Source organism: Sylvia atricapilla, chromosome 5 (assembly GCF_009819655.1).
Source record: "Sylvia atricapilla isolate bSylAtr1 chromosome 5, bSylAtr1.pri, whole genome shotgun sequence".
In the NCBI taxonomy this organism is placed as follows: Eukaryota; Metazoa; Chordata; class Aves; order Passeriformes; family Sylviidae; genus Sylvia; species Sylvia atricapilla.
In genome coordinates this window covers 25,338,199-25,355,698 of record NC_089144.1, presented here as the reverse complement: position 1 = coordinate 25,355,698, position 17,500 = coordinate 25,338,199, and the positions used below count along the sequence as shown (strand labels likewise).

General features: G+C 35.2%; 1 protein-coding gene across 1 annotated transcript in view; it reads left to right on the top strand.

Annotated features, from left to right (window-relative positions):
• Positions 1 to 17,500, top strand: part of FOXP2 (forkhead box P2) — a 261,915-nt gene that overhangs the window by 194,215 nt on the left and 50,200 nt on the right. Inside the window, exons 4-9 of the mRNA XM_066319012.1 lie at positions 5,195 to 5,332; positions 6,516 to 6,713; positions 7,296 to 7,298; positions 8,208 to 8,382; positions 13,220 to 13,433; positions 15,034 to 15,138. Of these exons, the coding sequence (XP_066175109.1) occupies positions 5,195 to 5,332; positions 6,516 to 6,713; positions 7,296 to 7,298; positions 8,208 to 8,382; positions 13,220 to 13,433; positions 15,034 to 15,138 (833 nt within the window). The remainder of the gene's footprint in view (positions 1 to 5,194; positions 5,333 to 6,515; positions 6,714 to 7,295; positions 7,299 to 8,207; positions 8,383 to 13,219; positions 13,434 to 15,033; positions 15,139 to 17,500) is intronic.

The following is a 17,500-nucleotide window of genomic DNA, read 5'->3' as shown; positions in this document are numbered from 1 at the left end:
AGGGTGAGATATTCAGTAACTTCTTTTCAATGATTTTAGAAGTCTAATGAACAATGGTGCAGATTTGTTTGAATATGAATGTGCAGTGGGATGGAGTTTGACCTTCAGCTGTGATTTCAGTTCATCAGGATTAGTCAAGCTAGGCGATCAAGACTGCTAATGCATAATGATTTATAAAATGAAAAATGTGTAGTGACCATGCAAATGTTTCAGCTAATCAAAGAGGGGAACTTTAGCTTTGAGAAGAAAGAAAAACAAGGGCATGTCAAGGCCTAAACCAAAGATGTATGTAAAATAATCTGAGCAGCTTGATTAGCCAGAGTGAGATTAGAAGTTGCATTATTGGCCTTTAAACATATGGTGTAGCATATTATATATCACCTATAATCTCTACTACAGCAGGAGTACGGACAGCTTGTTTTCCATTAACTGTAAATAGAATTTACTTTAATCTTTCCTAAAATGTTTACATGTAATTGGAGAAGTGTCTGATAACAAAAGAAAAGCTGTAAAGATAAAGTTCTATAAACTAGGATTACACAACAAAGTGCACTCTAGTATATTAAATTGATTAAAATGTACATAGATTAATAATAATAAATTCCACTGTAAACAGGGAAAACAGGAGTCCTGAACACAATAGTTGTATCTTTCTTACTTCGTTATTTTTCCTGTTGCATGCCTCCTAGGGTTTCTCTGTTGATAAACTTTAGTAATTTGTATCAAGATTTATATTTTAAGAAGCATGTAACCTTATCTAAACTGCAGAAAATTGGTCAGTATATATTGTCAGTGTACAGGCATCGCTATGTATTCTTGTTCTCTAGTTATGAATAGCTTACAAATATCACTCAATTTATTCTCAGCTCTTTTTAATATCACAGAACCAGGAAGATCCAAAAGGTTATTATTATGGTAGACATTCTACACATATACCAAAGTAGGAAAAGAAGAAATGCAGTAGTTCCATCTTTTAGGATAATTCTTACCTGCTGAAAAGCCCGATCCTGTACTGTATGTGGTTTCACACCTACATTTATTTTTGAAAGGAGGATCCTCCAGAAAGATTCTCCATTAGATGTTCAATTACATATCTTTCAATAAGCCAGAGAGACTTGTCTTCTGGAACAGTTCCATTCTCAGATCTGTCACTTAAAATATGATGTGATTTTGGATTAATTACTTAAAGGTGGTGGCTTGTTTCCTCTGTCTGTAACAAAGAAGTAATTCCTGCCTGCCTTAAAACAGCTCTGAATATGACTAATATATGTGATTTTGTGACTCTCCTCAAAATCTAAGGGAAGGGTTTGTTGTAATTTTCATTTTCAGTACCTGACTTTCAAAATAAAAGGAACTTGGAATAAAAATAGTGTGTCTTTGCTGATTGTACTTAGTGAGATCGGTCAACACTTCTTGAAAATATGTGTGCAGTTTTTCAAGGCTTCTGAAAAATGCAAAAGCTTATTGCAGGTGCAGGATACCTATCCTTTTGGCCATTAAGAATATGGTTTTTATAGGTAACATGTAAAAATATAAATTTGTCTGTTTCCTATTATCGATTAGTTCATAGAAACAATAGATGAGTGTTTACCTGGGAAGCTTCTTTATGGCTAAAGCTAAATTTCTAATGTACAACAAAAGAGTGGTGTTAAATGCACAGCCTTAATTTCCACTATTTCTCTATTAAATTGATCTGGGATAAACCCAGATTTTTATTCTTCAAAAAGTACTGTTTTCATTTTTTGCATTCATGTTCATCTGTCTAATTTCCAATATCAGTGTTTTCATTCTGAGTCATAGCTTTTCTTAATTTGTACGTTCACGTGCAGTAATAAAGCAATTTAGGGTTGTTCTTGCCTGAAATGCCATTTAGATGTGTTAAAAATTGTTTGTTTAGATATCTGGTATTTTATTTAGTAGGATTTATAAACTAATCCAAAAAATGGGGGATAGCCTGTGACAAAAAACATGAGAATCTTCAAAATATGATGGACCTTTCATTGGGGTCTATCATGGGGCCAATCGATTTGTGTGTTCTTCAGAAACTGTCCCACCCACTGTGTTTTGTAGGACTGCTTACCCAGTCATCTCCATGGCAGAGTTAGGAGTTCAGTGTCTTTGAGGATGCCATGCATAGGATGATGCAGTTATAAATCATGTTTTACTTTGGCACTTCAGTTTTTCATTAGAGGTTTAATCAAGAATTTTGGGGAGCTTGTAGCCCGCTCAAAGGAGCAATCCTATCTTTTCGCTAGGTCACTCTACCTGAACTGAGTCTAGATACGTAGAGAGATTTCTATAAAAAAGAGTCAGAGATTGCCTCTCTGCTACATTTTTGTAAAATCATTCATATTGGAAAACACAGACATTAAATCAAAGAAATATACCTAATGCATATAATTGGTCATAAAATAGCAGGTTTCAGGTAGTCTTCCAACCAGATAGTACAGTCTGGTGTATCACTGAAAGCTGTGAAATGTACCAATTTATGTTATCTAATGACAGTTAGAGAAATCTCTTTGCTTAATGTGTTCTGCTAATGTAAATTTCAAGCAGTTTTCAAAATGCCTTGTCCTTTATCTGTGGGAAAGAATATATGTATCAGGTATGATACACACATATGTATCATTACATAAAATTCTTATAAAGGCAATATTATCTACATAAATCTGTATTTTTACTAATGATCTTGACTGCCAGTTTTTTTCATGCTTCTGTCTATCATCCTGAAAAACAAGTATATTAGCTCTCTAACTTATACAGTTGAACTGTTGAAAATTACAGGAAAAACAATTTTTTTTTTTTTTTTTTTTCCAGAAAAGCTGTTAGAATGTATTGCAAAGCAAATGCGTCTCCATGTATAAGAGCGTGTACACAGTTAGGGAGATTCAGATCAGATACTGCAAAAGCCAACAAAAGTATGCCTGGTGGAGGGGAATTCATATTTCAGACTGAGGAATAGAGGACTCTTGTGGTACCATGAGTCTAGCTAAACATCTTAAAGGCTGGAGTATTTAGCACAGAGTATGAACAAATCAGTACCAGTTACAGAGTTAGATAGATTTTCACTCAGTTTAGATCAAAATATTCATATTTTGGTACTTATTATAATAGTAAGCATGTAAATATTAGAAAAGTTTTTGCAGGGTTTAAAGGTTAAAGGCCATAGTTTAATTGTGAAAGTGTCCATCTTCATCTCTGCCTTCTCGTATCTATGTGACCTGTGGTAGTTGAATAGCATCACTGAGATAAAATTGTCAGAAGGAGACAAATTCAGATCTCAAGTACAGAGGAAATTCTTAGTGACTTCAGAGGGAGTTGAACAGTGACTCTAGTCAGTGAATTTTATTCTTTGCTCATGCATCCCAAAGCTGTAAAAACATGTTTGTCTTGCCTTTAGTACTTGCTAAACTTAATATAAAACACTATTGTATAGATATGTTGTGTTTCTAGTGCTACAAAACTAGATGTTACAAAGTGTAACAATCAGAATGAATCATCTGAAATTTAGGTGTTTACTCAAAGGCAGTCTGGACTCCATGGAGAGACACAGGCATATTCCCAGTGTGGGCTTAGTTCCATGTTAAAATAAATCCCTAAACTAAATCAGATATACTTTGCTCAGGATTTCTTCATTCTGTTGATAATGGAAGGAGTACAAGGATAGATGAGCTTAAATTCTTCCCCACAAGTTTCTGAGTGAAAATCTGGTTTGTCTTTTACATTTGTATTTTAGAGTAAAACCTTCAGAATTTTTGCTCTTATAATTCATTTGATGTTTGCCAAAATATTATCAGACTTTTTAGTAAAGGCTGGTATGTTTATGTTCAGACTCTTAATTAGTCAGTGTTTTAAGACCATAGTTTATGCTGTGATGAATTGTGTGAAAAGTGGTGTTCTGTGTAATATTTTATGAGGTAATTTCTCCGAAAAGTAAATTTCAGTGGACTTGTGTTTCTTTTTTCCTCTGTTTCATTTATTCAAAGTCTTTCGGGATAGATTCAAGTAATAGAAACATTAAAAGAGTTTTTCCTCTTAAAACTGGCTCATGATTTAATTTATTAATAATAATTTTTTTTTTGCTGATTTACAGAAGACTGGAATGTCCCACAACATCTCACAAAGCAGTATTTATGTGCCAGCTTGCTATTATATACAGAAAAAACATTTGAATTTTGCTAGACAAGCGAGTGGCTGCTTTTTCATGGGTGGAAACCTGGCTTGCTGACAGCTGTTTGACCGTGTCCTGGGTAGCTGCAGCAACGCTCTCACATTGTGTGCCTGCCACAACACTCGACAAAAAACCCCAGCTTCTTTCTAGGACTTTTCTCTCCTACATACACAATGATACTTGCTGTGTCTTTCCAACTCACATGTATATTCCTGAGAACATGTGTTTATGTGGGTGTTCATGCATTTGCCGACACTTGATCTCACTGTATAACAAACAGAAAATAAAGCCATGTCCAGAACACACAAAAATGCATTCTTAGAGTTTAGTGGGAAAACTAGAAATCTAATGCCAAGGTTTCCCAACTTTCACTTTTCAGATAGGAATGCTGAGAACACTATTCTCTCTGCCGAGACCAGGTGGCTGAGGTGGCAGTCTTTGCTATGTACTCTGATATGTCCATGACATTTTTATTCCTGTGTAAATCAGACCTTCTTAAAAGACTAGCCAAGCAAGAAAGTTTTTCTTCTACTGAAGTGTTGTATTATGCAAAAATTTTTTAGGCTAAGTGTCTTTATTGTGGAAAACATTTACTGCTTAAAGATACTTATTTTGCTGTCGGTCTTAATCATATCCTTTGAAACACTCTCAATAGATTTTTCTATTCGTAACATTATGACACTTGATAAGATGATTGATTATGAAGTGTTGAGAGCCCTGCCATGTGATCATTTATTTTTAAATACACATTTGTACTAGCCAATGCTTAAATTTCTTGCAGGAATACATAAGAGATGCAGAAAATAAAGCTTGAATCTTATCAAAACTGATGCCTCTGGAAATAGAGTGGCACAGTACTGTGGCCTTAAAATAACAGATTCTGACTGAAACTGGAACTTTACAGTGATAAATACTATGTAAAAAATTATGGTCCATCTTTGGTACAAAATAAAAAAGATGTATTGCTGTAGTGCAGGCAAAGTAAAACATGTTTGACGATGATATCTTTCTTTCCCTGTGCAGGTGCCTGTGTCAGTGGCCATGATGACTCCCCAGGTGATCACCCCTCAGCAAATGCAGCAGATTCTCCAGCAGCAAGTGTTGTCTCCGCAGCAGCTTCAAGCACTTCTCCAGCAGCAGCAAGCAGTTATGTTGCAGCAGGTAATGTGTGTTACCTGCTTTGGACTGTTAGCACAGGGCATTCACACAAAAGTCAGCCAGATTTTATGGGTCTTATTTTGTAAAATTTCATTGCTCATTACACCAAAAAGAATGAAAATAACCATGAAACTTCTCAGTCTCCAAATTTATTTTTTTTCAATGTGGAAGTGTGAAATTGCACTTTGAAACATTCAATATTATATTAAAACCAGCAACAGCAGCAGTGGCAGATGCATTACAAATACCAAACAAATTGATGTTTAAATTTTCAAGCGCTTAGGCACATTTTAATTGTGGACCTGCCAAAGGAAGTGCAAATAGAGTTGTAGATAATTGTTGCTTTAAAATTCATAACACTGTAGTGCTCCCTTTAGTCACATAAATGGTATGCGGTTATGAAATTTGAACTTAACAGCTTGTTTCATCTAGGAAAAAGGTTTTTTTATTTTGTTTTTTTTTGCATACTAAAATTTGTCCCAGATAAGCTTAAAAAGGAGGAGGAGGAGGTTGCTGTTTCCTTAGCACATAATTTGTCAGCTAATTGAAAAATAAGTGAACTTGTTATTCACACAGTAATGATAGTGTCAGTGATCAGTGCTTTGGTGTAACACAGTGACTTTTTGGGTGCATGCTTAATTTTCATACAGAAAATGATGTGTCTGTTTGTCATAGTCCTAGCTCAGTCACTGAACTGTATGTTTAAACATTTTAATATCTAGTACCATGATCGTTACAGGCAATCCACTTTCAGTTGAGAATCCAGCATCCTGCTAAGCAGATTGACAGATTAATTACTTTTTTCCCCTCAGAAGCAGACAGTTTTGTTTGGCCTTAGTGACTTGTAGGTTTCTTGCGAGTGGATGAGTGCAGCTTCTGATTTGTTATATAGGACGTGTAAGGAACTTAGGTATAGTTATTTGAGGAGTTAATTTGGCTCTTGCATTCCCTTTAGAATACAGATTTTCTATACCCTTCTGTTTAGGATATTTTGGAATCTGCATTGGAAAATTTCAGAACCGCCTTGGAAAAAAATGTATGTAGATCTGCCTCTTCAAATCACATTTTTTGTTATGAGGTGATACTTAATGGCTACGCTGCCCTATGCCAATCTAGAAGAGTTTAGGAGATTTATAATACTTGAAACTTTTGCCTTTATTTATTAAAGTCAAAATGGTTTATTCAGCAACAACTACAAGAGTTTTACAAGAAACAGCAAGAGCAGTTACATCTTCAGCTTTTGCAGCAGCAGCAGCAACAGCAGCAGCAACAGCAACAACAGCAGCAGCAACAGCAACAACAGCAGCAGCAGCAACAGCAACAACAGCAGCAGCAGCAGCAGCAACAACAGCAGCAACAGCATCCAGGAAAGCAAGCAAAAGAGGTAGGAGCTAAGACCCTTGCTGATGCACACTAGTCTGAGCTGTCAGAAGCTTGGAAAAGACAAGAACAGTTTAGATCTTTTCCTATAGCAAGGATGCAGCTATCAAAGATTTGTTCTTATATTTTTACTGGCCTTAATAGCAGTGCTGGTATAATTCTCCTGCTCCCCTTTCTGAGACATAGGATTTGAGCAGTCTAGTCCTGCTGTCGTCTAATGTTCGCTAATGAATCTGAGTGTGCAAAGAACGAACTATGTGGTGGACTCTGTACTGATTATCTTGTATTCACAGGCAATCTGTATTGGGGAAGGAGCCTTACTTTGCTCAGTGGCACAGCTCAGAGAGCATGCAAATTTAGTCCATGGCTGAAAAAGAGCGATTGAGCACAGATTTCAAAGTCATAGGCCCCTGATTAATGAACTGCTACTGTAGGTTTGAAGTGGCGAGTAGAAAGTTACAGTTTGATGTGCTCATAAATCAACCTGACAAGTGGGTTTCTCAGGCCTAGCTTGCACTTGTCAGCAAACTGCATCAAATATAAACAGAATACAAACAAAACATGTTGAAGTAGTTAAATTGATCAGCAGGTATCCTAGACGTTGTCTTCAAGCTGCCCATTATGCAAACGTCGAGGAAGCAGTTGTGACCTCCTGAGGCTTTGTTTCTGTTTGGATTTGTGAATAGAATTTCAGACAGCCATCAACTATGGAATAGAAATTGCTCCCTTATTTCTCCGGAGGCTCTGGGCAATCCACATGACTTGCTCCATTATGCAGTCTGTTTTCCAGTGAGCGCATCAGAAGTTTCTCTTTTCCCCAAACTAGAAAGGAAAGGTCTTCCACAGCAGCTTGTCTTTTTCTGAAGTGTGACTGCCTTCTCATACCCTCCTGAGTCTTTGTAGACTCAAGTTTGTCTTGAAATGCCTCACAAAATTGGAACCTGTACTTTTGCTCCATAATAGGGCATTTCGTTGCCTTGAATGTCATGCTCCTTGTAATATATTCCAACATGAAAAGAGAGGGAGCTAACAGGCCAGTGAAAGGAAGGCTACATCCCAGTTTACTAATAGATCACTGGAGACCATGTTCATGGGCCACTGCAGACCAAACTTAGTCAATTGGAAAAACAAGAGTGCCTTCAAATCACAGGCTGCTGTAAAAAGTTATATGTTTAGCATAGATAAATTTGTTATCATCTGCCATGAGCTGAGCTTTTTTCATTTGAAACAGCTGTTATATACTTTTCTTGACCCTTTTCTTTAGTGTGTCATTAAGTGTATCTTGCCATTTTCCCTAAAACCTAAAAGCTTAAATGAATATAATAGAAAATTTCAAACACTTTCACTGCTTAAGTATTCTACAAATAGCATTATTATTTAATAACTGAGATTAAAAAGAAAGAAGTTGATTTTATGTTCTTGGCTTTTTAGCCTTTACTGCACGCTTTACTTTTTGCTGCATTTGCTTTTTCTATTTTCCCCCCTGTTCTCTTTGTAGCAGCAGCAGCAGCAGCAGCAGCAGCAATTGGCAGCCCAGCAGCTTGTCTTCCAGCAGCAGCTCCTCCAGATGCAACAACTTCAGCAGCAGCAACATCTGCTGAACCTTCAGCGTCAGGGACTCATTTCCATCCCACCTGGCCAGTCTGCTCTTCCTGTCCAGTCTCTGCCACAAGGTATTTCAATAATATATGACAGGATCAATTTTCTAAATTCGCAACTTCTTAACCATTCCATTTGCATCTGAACTTCAGAAGTTTCCCATTATGACACTTAAGTATACTTAGTAATTGAAACTTTATTATTCGTATTACCAAATTTTCTGGACGCTGATAAATTTTACAGCATATTCTATTGGAAAAATAAAGGCAGCTTTTTAGGTTTTTTTCCTAGATGGAAGGTGCATATTTATTGAGCTTATGTGCTGGAAACAATTTCTAATAGCAGCACAATTCAAGCATCATTGCTTTTCTCTGAGGAATCACTGAAATCTGATTTAGTAGAATGTTTTTTCATTTAATATAAACAAACAGGTATAAAATACATCTGACGGTGATGTTAAAGCCATTCAAAAACTCACTTTCTTTTCTTTTTCTTGTAAGAAAATGAAGTGTTTGGCATTGAAAAGCACTTTGAATCTTCAATTCGTGACAAGTGAATTTAGGGACAAGCCTTAGGATTTATTTTCTTTTTTATTCCTTTGTATAAAATAGGTTAAATAGAACAACAAGTTTCGAAGGTGGTGATTCCAATAGAAATGAACTGTGACTGACAAATAATCGTAAAGACTTTTTGAAAAAAAAAAAAAATAAAATTCCTTTTGTCACTTTGATCAGGATTTCTCAATGATGAAAATGAGCTCAAACTCCACTACGTGAAAGAAAATAGGGCACGCACTTTTGAAACATAAATTAACATGGAGGTAAATGCTGCTTACATATTAAGATAAGGTCAAAGTCTTCCCATCTAGGGGACTCTGTCTATAACATGTTAGGTATGTGTTTCTGTTTGTTTTATCATAGAGAGTTGAGCTAAGTGTCTGTCGTAAAATTACACAATAATTTGATCTCTGATACCCCAGTCCTGAAATGAGCATTGTTTGGACTATGTTCATGACAAGTAACATTATTTTTAATTGGTCTTTATGCACGTAACTTGTTCCTCCACCAGATATCTAGTATGAAATCAAAGCCTCAGAAATCAGATGAGCAAAAGCAGAGTACACAGGATAAAGACAATGATATAAAAAAACCCCAAAAACCCAAATCAAAACAAACAAAATAAATAAACCAAAATGACCAGAAAATCAGATATTACAAATAAATGTAAAATTAATTTTATTGTGTCAAAAAGTTGTGTAAAAAAGCTATGACACAAGCATATCTAAAATTGTAAAAGCCACAACAAAAACAAGTCCTGCTACACTAAACAGAATAGCAGTGGGGAAACACGTTGATTCATAAATCTAGGGATGAGAGACTGGTAATGCTGGTTTCTTTTTGTACAATTGGCCTGGACCAGAGTCAAAAAAAGCATGAAACACAGCTTCTCTCTGAACTGCTTTACCTTTTGCAATCTCCTCTTGTGCCATCTGTTGCTAGAGGAATTCCTCAGATTTTCTCTCACATTAAGCTATCCCCGTAGATTTCCCTCAGCACTCCTACCCTATTACATTGATATTCATTATTTTAATGCAACACTCATTCATCTACTTCTACTATAAAAACTGAGAAAAAAAAAATCCTTTTTAATAGTTTGTAATAGTAAACAGTTATTTTAAGAACTTTCATTTACTCAAAGAATTATGCCCAACTGAACTCACAACAAAAAAGATTGATAATAAATAAACAAGAAATTAAAAAATTTAACAGTTAAAATATATATGGATTGTTATTGTTGAGGTCAATTAATCTCATTTTTGCTTTTGCCTTGATGTTTTTTCATAATAATGAATTACATACAGATATTTACTTCTTCCATTTTTAAATTAAACCTTCAGAATTGAATTAAAGTAATACACACTAGATGTGGTAAAGGTACGGTTTTCTGTTATGCAGAAGGATTTTCATGTGTAACACTAGTTTTTTATATGCATCCATCCAATTTGCTCAGTTACATAGATAGCTAGAACACTGAAAGTAGCACAGGGACTTTAGTCCCTGTGTTTGTAAGTTATTGGTCATACAGGGTCCCATAAACCACAAGTTATTATTGGCAAAGGGGTTTACATTTGATAGTGTGAAAAGATGTATCTTAGAAGTACAGCTGTGAGGTTTGCATATATAAACAGTATAGTGTTTATGTATGTATACTTCAAGTATAGTGTCTGCCTTTAAAGAACAGGAATGTTTCCCATATTTTCTTGATGGTCAGTCATCACAAATAAGATGCAAAAGGTGTTTTAGCATCTGTTTTGTTACCAGGTCTTCCCTATGGTGTATCCAAACCCAGTGATTTGCTGTGAGTTACTTCCATGTATTGCTGAGTTGATGCTAGTTAAATGCAAGGAACGGTAAATCACAGCAGTAAAAAACCCAAACAAACTAAACAAACAAAAAACCACCAAAACCCCAAGTCATGATTGGTCCATGTTGGAAAAGTTGCATGGATGGTTTTTATAAGTGACCATTTTATTAAACATTTATTGAAACATAAAAATAGAGTAGATAGAGGTTAAAAAATTTACAAAAGTAGTATAAAAATTCCTAAATTCTTGGTGTTTGTAAATTTCATAGGAAATCAGTATTTCACCTTTTTATTATAGTCTGTAATTTTTATTCCACTCTTGGTCCTCTTTTTGATCCTTTCCCTTTTATATATTGTGGGAAGGGTATTTTAAGGGTTATGACAGCCTATGAAACGTTAAAACTTACCCTACTTTTACATCCAGGCTGAAATGTCTGTCAGCCATTTCATACGCCTCTAGTAAAAAAGAGAATTGTTTTTTAGAGGCAGAAACTACAAACTTGCCATAATTTACAATTAATTACAAATTCACATATTAACCTTATACTTTTTAAGTGCCTGTCCTCAATCCTTTCATGCTAAAAGGCAGCCTTTCAGGGTCCTCTGAAGAAGTGATAAAATTATCACCCTAGGCTTGAGCCTAGAGAGAATTTTCTTTCTGCTTTAAAAGAAACCCTAGGTGAGGTAGGCAGCCTGGAGGCACATCTCCATGTGCAGCAGGAGGAGCTGCCCAGCAGATGCCCAGACGGGCAGGATGTCCCTGCCCACGGGAAAGACCTTTGCTGCAGCCGCTCCCAGCCCTCCTACGTTCACTCAGCTGGTGAGGCAACTCCCACTCAGCTCACACAGGACCCAGAGTTTGATGATCTCAAATTAAATTCCTCTCAGTAGAAGAACGTGATAGCTGATTACCTAACCAGATGGTTTTCATCTTGGGTTTTGGTTTTTTTTTTGTCAGTACAGCATTAGTTTATTTTTTTTCAACAGAGGGAGAAATATTTTGAAGTAAATAATGTACTTTGTATATCGTGGCACCTAAATGAATACATTATTTCATTTTGATTTGCGATTACATTTGCAGGTAACTGTTATTTACAACACTAAAGTGGTTTTTTTGCCGTGTTGCTGGAACATCCCTCACGAACTCAGCAGTAATTACTTACCTTCATTAAACAATTACAGCCAGTATTACCATCACTCCCGTTACCCATCTCTCTAATGCAATAAATTAGAGCCTGGCTTCTTTGCTTGCTTCCTTAAAACCCAGATTTTTTGCTATACAAATATGATATAAACTCCAGTTTTAGGACTTGCAATCAACTCTTTCAAGCTTTTTCGTTAACTGAGTTTGCCAATGGCTGTTGGTATCTAAGGTAAAGAAGTAGGACTCAAAGCAGTAATCTAAAAATGAGCTGATTTCATAATTTAAAAAAAATACTCCTCCACCCACTTTGTTTCCATACTTCCTCCAGAAATTAATATTTCTGTAAATAACTACTAATCTATTTTCAATAGCTTTGAATATAGCATCTCACTTCATGGTGAGATGGCTACTGGAAAGTGTTAAGGAACTTCGTGTGGTTTTTCATAATTTTTTGTCGAATCTCTTTCAGTAGTCTGAGTTTATATGTTCTCAAAATAAAAAATTATTTAGTAAATAGAATTGCCAAACCGTAAAAAACAGTCTTTAAATCTTTCTACTGTATCTTATTAACCAAAAAAATATACTTAATTTTTTTATACTCAAAATTTTGAATGAAAAGATGCTTTCTAGTACTTTTCAGAACCAGAAATGTGAGCTCTTTCATTAAAAAAAAAAAAAAAAATTTCAAACAGCATCAGCATTTTGAATGTTTTGCATTCTAGCAGATCTAGATACCATGACCATGTGTTACCTAATTTTGTTCGTTGAGATGAAATATAGAAGACATTTTAAGATACCTCAGGTAAAAACTGTGTCAAATTGAGGACCTGGCTTTGAAATCACAAGATCTCTGGCGCCTTCACATTCTTTTCTGCATTTAATCTAGTATTCTTTAAAAGTGGTATGTCAAAATTGCAAGGTCTGGCAGTGACAGACGGTGTATATATTTCTGATGACCTCTTCATCTTTCAAAATCTGGTTTCGTATCAGTTTAGGGGCAAGATAAGACAATGCTCACAGCCCTTCTCTTGCCTGTATTTTGTAGTTTTTACCTCAGGCAGAAGCATATTGTACCGTAGGTTTCCATGACTTCATGCAAAATTGAGCCAAAGCCTAACACATAGTATAAATACATTTAACAAGACATTGCTTTTTGTGACCTAGGATGAATCCTGGAAACTACAAGTTTCCAGGCTGCAAGTGGAGAAGAGAGCAAGTTGAAGCTCTTTTTTGTTTTATGTTTATGAAGTTATGGATTTATGAATTTATGTTTTACTATATGTTGATTGTGCTGGTAAAACAGCATCAGCTTTATTGTTGGCATTAATCCATTAGTAACACTGAGCTCATTATTTGAAACTCTTTATTTTGTTATATTAGTGGGGCTCTCTTTCATTTTATAGCTGGCTTAAGTCCTGCTGAGATTCAGCAGTTATGGAAAGAAGTGACTGGAGTTCACAGTATGGAAGACAATGGCATTAAACATGGAGGGCTAGACCTCACTACTAACAATTCCTCCTCTACTACCTCCTCCACCACTTCCAAAGCATCACCACCAATAACTCATCATTCCATAGTGAATGGACAGTCTTCAGTTCTAAATGCAAGGCGAGACAGGTAATTCTGATGAGATTTCAACTATGCTTATCCTTTGACGTGAAGCGGTTGTATAACGTCTTAACTCACATGATTTCCAATCAAAAAATAGCGCTTAATAGAGGTTACTTAAGAGATCATGGAAATCTGATTTTTCAGAATTGTTTATCCATAGGGCATAATTTTCAGTACAGATATCTAAGTGTGCAGACACAACAAAATTACCTGCGTGTTCTTTTGTAACTCATGAAATGGTGGCTTGGGTAGAAGTTAGAAATCACAGAATCAAGTGGGCTGATGTAGAGGTGTAAATGCACACTTGTGGGCGCTTCTGTAGGTGCATAGTTTCATTCATGTTTAACACACCTGGCAGTCAGGCCCTTACTGTTGAATCACACTCCTGGTTTCGTTGACAATGTACAACTCTATATGAGTTGTCAAGGCTGTAATTCAGTGCAAAGATTCTATGTTAAAAGTGCTTCAAAACAGTATATTTAAGCAGCTCTCATGTTGTTTCTTGTGAAAAGAACCACTAAATTTTCTGTCTTTTGTGCATGACAGTAATGAAGTTGACACATATCGTACAAATTGTTGCTAGTGTAATACATCGGAATTCCACCATATGGATGAAGTTAAAAATAATTTTTCAGACACATTGAAAGATATTATTTATTGTTCCTTAATTTCAAGTAATGGATTAAATGCAAGACTATGTAGTATCTGTAACACTTACCAGTAAATATATTATTGTAGTAAGATATAGATGATCTCAATATAAGATGAAATTTAATTATATCTATATAACCTAAATTGTATGAAATTTTATTTTCAAATAAATTTTCGACTTAATTATTTTAATACTTATGAGACTATGATTTAAGTGTCTCTCATCCTCATATGACTGTGAGAACAGTTTTCCATCATTATTTTGCATTATTTAAAAATCTGAATACCTTTATAGTAGTACTTTTAGTTAGTATTACTTTTGTGGTTATATCTCACAGAATGGTTCTTTGCTTCAGGATGTCGCCCACATCCACAGGATAATTCCCTGAATTTCTTTGATAACTAATCATGGATGAAACCATTGCAAAATTATTTGAAGGTTCCAGAAAAGGGCATGGAGGACAGCTAGGGATTTTTATGAAGTTACAAAGTGAAAGCTTGTGAACAAAAAATATTTATTAATGGAAGCAACTTTATATTTATACACATTGAGCAGAGAATTCAAATATTTTTTAACACTCACAGTATTCAGAAATTTTAACTGTCAGTCTTTAATATTTATACTCAGAATTTATCAGTTCTGAGTGTATTTTTTATTTATAGGTAAATGTTACACCAAGGTCATATGGCGTAATTAGCATATGGTATTATACAGTCATCTTATTTTTTCATCCTTTATTAACAGTCATCTTTGGCTCTATTTCTTCTCTAATTGGAACATCATCTAGCCTTGGCAGTTGAACTATTCAATAGAACGATTAAATTTTTCTGACTGCTCTGAGCTAAATTGACCTGTTTTGACCTGTTTGTCACTGATCGTAACCTGACAGGCGCTAGCAGCCTCCAACGATTATGGCTTTTGAGATGAATCTGATGCCTTATTCTTTTGCTACAGCTCGTCACATGAGGAGACTGGGGCCTCCCATACTCTCTATGGTCATGGAGTTTGCAAATGGCCTGGCTGTGAAAGCGTTTGTGAAGATTTTGGACAATTTTTAAAGTAGGTGGATTTTTATTCATTGGTACAAATTTGTTCAAGGCAAGGGAAGGTGAAAGACGGCAAACAAAGTTTTACTGTAAACCGTGTCAGAGATTTTTTTGTGTGTATTTCAAGCAACTGGATAATCGAGGCTATCGGCAGAGGGTCAAATTGTTATCCTTTCTTTCATGTCGAACACTTTTGCAGGCCTTTCAATAGCACAGTGTTTAATCCTCTTATTATCCTTTACTGAAATGGATCCTCAGAAAATTTGAAGAGATGCTTTAGATTTTATATTGGATAGTAGGAATATGAAAAAGCACATTTTAAATTCTGACAGTTTGTGTGAAGTGGGAATTACTGTATATAATATAAATAAAAAAGCACAAAGGCCTAAGCATGACCATTTAACTCTCACTTGCTAATCTGTTTTTGCTTTTGTTCTTGCATGTGCACAAGTTACACAGAAAAACCCCCACAGTGTACAGGTGGGTTTGTACCTCTCAGGACTGAAAAGTGATGTCATTGCTTTTTCAGCATTTGGTATAGCCAGCTATTTTCTAAATCAGAGCATTTAGGAAATAAGTGACACAGCTTTTCCTTTTCATCTGCAGCTTCAAACTGCAATGGGTTTCTGCAATTTTTCCTTTTTATTTCTTTCAAAGTATTTACTAGTATTTTTGTGTTCATTTGGATTTTCAGCAACAGCACTGATTTGCTACCTATGTACATTGTGGACTGGTCTTTGTTAGAAGAGCCATACTCATTTGGCATGCAATAGATCTTAATGGAAAGCTACAGATAGGCTTATATAGATGAGTAACTTCAGGGGCTGAGACTCTTATGTTGTCATGGTGCAGCTAACAGGGTGAATGAACTGTTTCATGCTTCATCAACAATTAAGTTAATTAGCTCATTTGAAATTGCACTGCTTTGTTGCCAGGATGTTGGCAGAAACATCAAAAAGATGTGTTTACAAATGGCAAACTACGGGGTATATAACAGAAGCACCTTAACAGCAGACCATAACCACTCAGTATTACAATAACTTTTATAATAGAATTATGGCAATACTATTCATAAGATATTTGCAATGCTTACTCTGTCTTTCAGTTTTAAATTAAGTAACTTACACTGACTTGCAAATTGTATGTAGGTATCACTCCTGACAAATTTTTGTTTATTAGTGCTTTAAGTGGAATGTCAAAACAATGGCTTATTATTAAAGAAAACTGTATAGGATTTTAAAGAACCTGATTTACATAAGTTTGTATTAAAAGGAAAATGAAATCCTCCAAATTCAATGTAGTGTTCTAAGTATTATTAAGAAGAAGAATTTAAACTCATTTAGCTTAAGCATTTTCCTTTTCAAGAAAAACTACATTTCCTGAATACGTCCATCCATCTAGCCTATAGTGATGCTAATTCTTTGGGCAGACTTTGCACATCCATTATGTCAGGTCTCGTGTTATAATCCATGATCAGTAAAGCCATTTTGATTAAGGCAGTGTAGTGCCAGGTTTACAGATGCTCTTGCTTTCCTGAACCAAATAACCCTGGAAAATATGAAAGTGACACATAACATCTTGATAATTCTGGTGCAGAAGCAATCAGGGTTTATAGCAGTGTCGTGGCTTTTTGTCCTATACATCAGCAGAAGCTATCCAAGAATATTTTTATTATTTCTTCTTTTCATTTAAGTCTGTTTACTGTGCCCTTAAAGCAAATAAGAAGTCATGATGCTGAATAGGAGAGTTTGTTTATGAAATAGAAATATTCCTTCATTTTACACTAGTGTTAAAGTGAAAATCAATACATAACCTTGCATTAGATTCTTTAGTACCTTTTCATGTTCACACTAATGCAAAATCCCCATTACAATTAAAAAACATTTTCTTTCAATTAAATATCAACTTTTAGTCCAAAGATTGACCATTTTTCCAACCCATTAACTTTATAGAGGATGACAGGACTAATGGCTGTAGTTTTCAAGGCTTTGCTCTTAGTCTAATCTTTGTTGCAATGTTTCAGGTTCTCTGACTTGAAACAATATGATACCTGTGTTAAGAGAGTTAATGCAAGTATATTGTACCAAAATGAAATATTGATAAGGTACTCTACCCCAGTCTAGTAGTCTGTATTTCTGTAATATGCTTATGACAACTTCGAAGAGTGCCTGTTTTATGAAGTGAACTGCAACTTCGGCTCAGAAAATGGTTTACCTATCTGCTTGATCTTAAAAAAGAAAAACAAGCAGAGGCTATAAGGAGGATTAGAACAGAAAACAACAGCTTGGCTTCACTTGGCTAATCAGGGAAATGATTTAGGGTGAAGTGACAAATAACTTTCAGTAAATGATTTAAAGCTATGAAAAGCCATTTTC